This window comes from Pyrus communis, chromosome 10 (assembly GCF_963583255.1).
Source record: "Pyrus communis chromosome 10, drPyrComm1.1, whole genome shotgun sequence".
Lineage (NCBI taxonomy): Eukaryota > Viridiplantae > Streptophyta > Magnoliopsida > Rosales > Rosaceae > Pyrus > Pyrus communis.
Window position 1 is genome coordinate 2,103,240 of NC_084812.1, and position 6,073 is coordinate 2,109,312.

Genomic DNA, 6,073 nt, shown 5'->3' on the forward strand with positions numbered 1-6,073 from the left:
ACAAGTAATTCGATACAAAAACGTAAATGCGAACAAGTTATAAACTCAAATTGTACGTATTTAGAATTTACACCTGGTATTTGTAGTCGAAATTTAACCCCTGTAAAATTTCCCACCTCAGCAAGCTATTCTTGGGAAGATGGCAACTTGGCATAGAAACCATGCCATATTCGTTGCTTATTAAGCTAAAATATTTGGACCTTTTAAATTCCGACAAAAATATAAAAAAAATTAATTACATAAAAAACAATAAAAATTAAAACTAACACAAAACCACCACAACAAGAAGAAGAAGAGGAAGAATCACAGAGTTCAAACTTTTTCTGATAACCAAAATTTTCTCTCTGAATTGGAGAAAAGGTCAGACAGAAACCTCCCTCTGTTTACGTTTCTCAATTCTTTAATCTCTCTCTGCATTTGTAATTTTGATTAAATTTGTTTGCTTTGCAATCTGTTTATCTCTTGTCAGTTTAATGATCTTCTTCTGGGTGAAGAGAATGAATTGACAGAAAAAAGTTTTGATTTTGCTTATTGGGTTCAATCGTTTACCTTCCCCAAGCTGTTTGGTTGCCGAGAAAACGGTGGAAACAGGCAGAAAATAAACATTGGGTTGGTCTGTAATTTTGCTGGTTTGGTAGATGGTTTTGTGAAATTGGGTTGATGAAACTAAACCATGCAGTTGAATTTAGCTCAGTTGAGTGCTGGTTTGAGTTTTCTCATGTCTTAATGAATGGAAAAGTTGGGAATCTAAAGTTTGGTGCTTTTTTAATTTTCTTGCATTTTCTCAGCAGCCAAACAGAGCATAAGTTTCGGCAGTCCGATTTGAATTTATGATCTTGTTAAATTTTTGTCCTTTAATCTTAAACCAAAGGGTTTCTGCAAGTTTTTCAATTTTTTGACTGTTGGGCTGTTTAGAAGATGCAGATCAGATAAAAATTGATTTTTAAATCTGTTTTATTTTTGTTCTTATTTGTTTGAGATTCTCTAAATATGGATGTTCCTTCAATTGTATTACGTTGTTTCGAATCATTTGATTGCCCTTGATCCTCACTCTTCCTTATGAGATGCTGAGATTAATATAATCTTATTCTGTAATTCATATTCTGTCTTGTGTCTTACGTTAGTTCTATTGCATAAAGCAGGTTTTGTAATTGGGAATTTGCATATAGCATCATGAGATTCAAACGAGGGAGCATCGTCGAAGTATTGAGCAAAAAGGAGATGCCTTCAGGCTGCTGGTGCTCTGCTAAGATAATCTGCGGTAACGGCCACAACTACACTGTCAGATATGATGGATATGAGGGTAATGCTGATAACGCCGTTGTGGAGAGGGTATCCAGAGATGCCATCAGGCCTTGCCCACCTTCACTGGAAGTTTCAGGGAATTTGGTTCCTGGTGATGTCATTGAGTTTTTAGACAATTTTTCTTGGAAAATGGCAGCAATTACAAAGGTTTTGGGAAAGGAGTGCTTTTTAATCAGGCCAGTTGGATCCTCCCGGCAATACAAGGTCGGAAAATTTGAAATCCGAGTCAGACAGTTTTGGCAAGATGACAAATGGGTTGTGATTGGAAAGGTAATATCATCCTAATATATTTGCCGACGCAATTTATTTATTTGCATTTATCAGTTTTATGTGTCCAAGAGTTTTCAAGTGTTAACAGTAATGAGGACCTCAAAATGTAGTATGTATTAAGGTTAATCAGTAGTGGTACAAAATTTAAGCATATCGACGAGTGATCAATATAAGCTTTGTAGGTTTTCGTTTTGAATGTTTAAAGTTGGAAATTGCTTTGGTTGTTAGAATAATACTGACAAAATTCTTCTATGTTGTTTTCATGTGCTAACTTTTTGTTTACTTGCTTGTAGGGTTTGAACAATTACGAGAATAAAAAATATGGTGAATTTTTAACTCCAAAGTTCAATCAACATTCATATCGTAAAGCTCAGAAGAATGAAACGCTGACTGCCTCCTCTCATCTGAAGAGAAGATCACCCTACCTGTGTTCTCAAGATGAAGCATATGGTGGACCTGCTGAGAAGTTTAGAGCTGTTGAAAAAGAGGGAAGGTGTCTCCGAGTAATTGCTGCGAATTTCTGTACATTTTCTGAACAGGTAGATGTTGCTTTACCAGGACGTATGCAGGGTGGAAAAGATATACGTGCTTCTCTTAACAACAGAAAAAGTGTATTGTCTGATGTGGATGTTGAAAGGAGGAAACCAAGTGGTGATGTTGGGCGTTTGTTTGCTGTGAACCTAAATTCGAATGATGCTGATGGTGTTACATGCTCTGTTGGTAGTTGTAGTATTGATAGCAAAGATTTCAATAAGTTGCCTCCTCCTGTTTCTGCTAGTTCTACTGAAGATTTTGATGATCAGTTTTCCGATGCCGAATCTTCTTTTCAATTGAGATACGAGGAAGGAAACTCTCTCCTTCCTGCTAAAGAAGAATTGGCTGATGAGATCCATAGGTTAGAGTTGCATGCTTACCGTTGCACAATAGGGGCATTACATGCGTCAGGACCTTTAAGTTGGGAACAAGAAGAATTGGTGACGAATCTTCGCCTTTCACTCCATATATCAAATGATGAACATTTAATGGAGCTTAGAAACTTAATTTCTGGAGATACCAGCATTCATATTAGATGACAGGAAAACTGGAACTGCGTGTTTTGATTCATATTTTTCTTTTTCTTGTAGCTGTAGAATCTTGATGAGCATTTTCATTAATGACCTCGCTCCACTGTAAGAAACAAGATGAGATGTTTTGATGTTCTTTTATGTTTAGTTACAACACATAGTCCAGATTCAATGTAGTACAAACTTTTCCAAGTATGCCTATTATTATTATACTCTTCGTTGTGGATCAATTATTCTCTTTTTGCTTTTTTCTGGGGTTGTACTGAATCCATATCAAGATCTAGAGGTTCAACATAAACCTTACCATATGAAGTTTCTGTACTATTCGTGTAAGCATTTGGGTATTATCGATGTATATTGCAAACTGCAAGTAACGACTCTGCATGTTCTCTTATGACACATCTGCACATATAGAGTGCTGTATCCTTTCTTTATTTGTTGATTTGTGAGGCTTTGCTTTCTCTTCGATTCTCTGGTGTGAATAATATGTCCCATGATTTCATTTGTGGACAGTATTAATGCATCCACTGCGTTTTCCAGGGACAGAGTAGGAGGCTTGTCACCTTGCTTTCAAGTCTCCAAAGATGATCTTGGGGCTTGCCAACTTTCTATCAGCCTAGACTCGAGGGCAATAGTAAGACAGCTTCTGATGCTGCTGTTCACATTAATATATCTGGTTTCTGCATTCTTCCATATCAGGCCACCCGTGAGCCTTAGATACTTGTTTTACTGGAGGAAGTAAGAAAATCTGGTGGCTGACACAGGATGACCTGAGATGTAGATGCTTGAAAGGTTTTGTTTCAAACCGCTGCCTCAGCACTTCCACTTACAGCTTACTTGACTTACCGATATCAATTTTATTCTCCATCTGCTATAGATTTATCATGTCAGCATACTACATTTCATAATCTTCGTCGTTTCTACGGTTTACTGCTTTTATTGTCTTCTGTTCTTTCTGTTTCCTGTGTCTCTGTGTCCTTTTTTGTTTATTTGGGAAAGTTTATAACTTTATTCAAGTCTGGTCGATGGTCTTTCTAAAGTAAAGTTCAGGATTTTGTAAATGTCCATAAGCATGGGAAGTTTATTTGGAAACAAAAAAAAAAAAAGAATCTTGGAAGGATAGGTTAACGGCTTCTGCGGATTATGCAGAAGCCAGACGCATTATAGGAGGAACTGATGATATCTAGGTATTTTTAAGCTTACGAATTAGAGTCACAGGTGTCTCTGGAAGTTGTAGCTTGACGAGTTTTACATTGTAACCTCTTAAAAAGATGCGAACAACGTGTGCTACATCTTGGGGGCAATTGGAAAATTTCTTAACATGTTTCCTTTCTTGTGTACTGTAGCTGCATATTGTTCTTTGTTCAAGTAAGTGCTTGAGTACGCCATTCGCTGAATTAGCATAGGGCGGTAGACCTGATGGTATCTTATGCTGATGAGCAGGAAATGTGCGATTTATTTCTCGATATTCTACCTCAGCTTCTGATTGGGAGTGTTTTAACCCCTAATAACCAACTTTCCAAGTGTAAACAGTAAGAAGATATCCATGTCCTGATATATAGGCCATCTGACTGCCCTACAGCTCTTCAATTCTTTGTGATTATTGTTGTATTTGTTTGTATGTTTGTATCTTTGGAAGTTATCGGATAGGTTCTGTTGCATTGCATTGCACTGCATAAGCTTTAGTGACTGGATCAATTATCCATTTCGACAAGAGCGCAGAGCGATGGACACTATGCCCCAAGAAAAAGCAAATGGATAACTTCGAATAAAGCATCCACGCACGCTTTTGCTTGCCCCTGATTGACAAAAATTGTCAGCCATGTCCTTGTGCTACAAGATTTGAACTGAGGTATGCTGGAAAGGGTTAAACTGGATACGGAAGGAAGCAAAGTTATCTTTTTCTGTTAATGGTATTTAGATTGTCATTGACCTTAATTATTAGCTTTTGTCCTTGTCAAGTTTCTGTAGAAAAAAACATTACTTGTTTTCGATGTCCTTCGTGGTTTGAAAGTAAAATTCGTTTTTACAGTTTTCTATGGTTCCTGCTGCAGATGCTTTCGACGCAAACTATATATCAGCTCGGAACAAATCCGGTGTGGAAACCAAGTAGCCAACAATGAGAAGCGTTCGCTTTTGGTAAAGATTTGAGGATTGCTCAATACTATATGCTCATAAATGTGAGATGCAAAACATTCCAGAATCTCGAGCATGTAATGATGACATAACGCCTACGCAAAATTTGATTGCCTCGGCAATTCCAAATTATTCAGCTAAGTATTGTCACCCCCTCTGGTAAGTCTGGCATTGTGTGAAAGTTCATGGCAGAAATTCATTTGTTTCTATATCAGCAGAGCATTCACTGTTGCTGCATGCCATACCATGAGACCCTACATCGTTTGTATCTCGTGAAAATTTTAAGAGAATGTGACAGTTTTTTCTATCTTGGGATAAGGTTTTCATATCTTGTGAAGATTTATGGGAATCAATATCCTTTTCAAATCTTCAAGTCTAGAGCCCGCGGATCCAAAGATTTGGGTCGTTCAAAGGAGAGAGAGAGAGATCGTTTGATTTGTGTGCAGTGGCCGGTGAAATAGAAAAATAAGGGTCATAGGATTTTAAATGTGTAGTTTGGATTTCTGAATTTGCGGGCTTCGGATACAAAAATCCGGAGAGGATCTCCATCCGATTTATTGGTTCCAACTTTAGGGGTCCGAAGTTCCAAAGGCCAATTGTTTGTACGTGCAAAACAGTACTGTTTTATGGGCCCTCAAGACAAAATAAGAAACAATTTAATGGGCCCAAGTTTTGGTTTTCTTGCTAAAGTAGGGTCAAGGACTTTTGGGCTTCATGTATCCAATATTTGGTTGCAAGTTGCAACCCACCATCAGAAGTCATTAAATTTTGATAAAGTGATGATTTGATGGCATGGAAGACAATCTAGTATGCAAATGGTAGCAAACGTTTTTGGATAAAATTAATTTTCATATTAACATTTGGACAAGGGCATTTTTGCACATCTTTACAACTCCTATTATTCATGATTGTGGAGCAAAAAATAATCGCAAAAATCATGGTGGTGATACGTGGATTTTTAGTTAAGCAAGACGAGACGAGATTACTTTCGAGGCACACTGGAATTCTCACGCACATGCAACATACAATAACGGTTCAAAGGTGATTTTTATGGAATTTATTTGAATTCCCCTCATCACTTCCTCATTGATTTTATTCAATAAGGTAACCTCCAAAACTTCCTATTTAATTTGGGATAATTACCATGGTAATTGCAAATATTATTTCACATAATATCTTGCAATAATTCACCAAATTCCCCCATATATGGCCGGACATTCTCCACCCAAAGGACCAACCACCCTCCTATATAGTCATTTGCTACCCACAAACTCCTAAATACATTTTTTTTCCTTCAG

General features: G+C 37.2%; 1 protein-coding gene across 3 annotated transcripts; it reads left to right on the plus strand.

Moving 5' to 3' along the window:
* The first annotated feature begins 222 nt into the window (after positions 1-222).
* LOC137747559 (uncharacterized) lies at positions 223-5,085 on the plus strand. Of its 3 annotated transcripts, XR_011069977.1 has the most exons (5): positions 223-360; positions 1,143-1,575; positions 1,869-2,549; positions 3,180-4,491; positions 4,694-5,085. XR_011069977.1 is itself a non-coding variant. In XM_068487689.1 (4 exons), the coding sequence occupies exons 2-4, from the start codon at positions 1,174-1,176 to the stop codon at positions 3,225-3,227; spliced, it is 1,131 nt and encodes a 376-aa protein (XP_068343790.1). In that variant the 5' UTR covers positions 223-360; positions 1,143-1,173; the 3' UTR covers positions 3,228-5,085. The 3 variants fall into 3 exon arrangements, 2 of the variants coding, with proteins under 2 accessions (XP_068343790.1, XP_068343789.1); XM_068487689.1 differs by having other exon boundaries at positions 3,180-5,085; XM_068487688.1 differs by lacking the exons at positions 3,180-4,491; positions 4,694-5,085 and having other exon boundaries at positions 1,869-2,856.
* The last annotated feature ends 988 nt before the right edge of the window (positions 5,086-6,073 follow it).

Excerpts from the sequence above, each read along its gene's own strand:
- LOC137747559 (XM_068487688.1), top strand. The coding sequence starts at position 1,174 with ATGAGATTCAAACGAGGGAGCATCGTCGAAGTATTGAGCAAAAAGGAG. Across the intron at positions 1,576-1,868 it reads AATGGGTTGTGATTGGAAAG|GGTTTGAACAATTACGAGAA; the intron begins GTAATATCATCC and ends ACTTGCTTGTAG.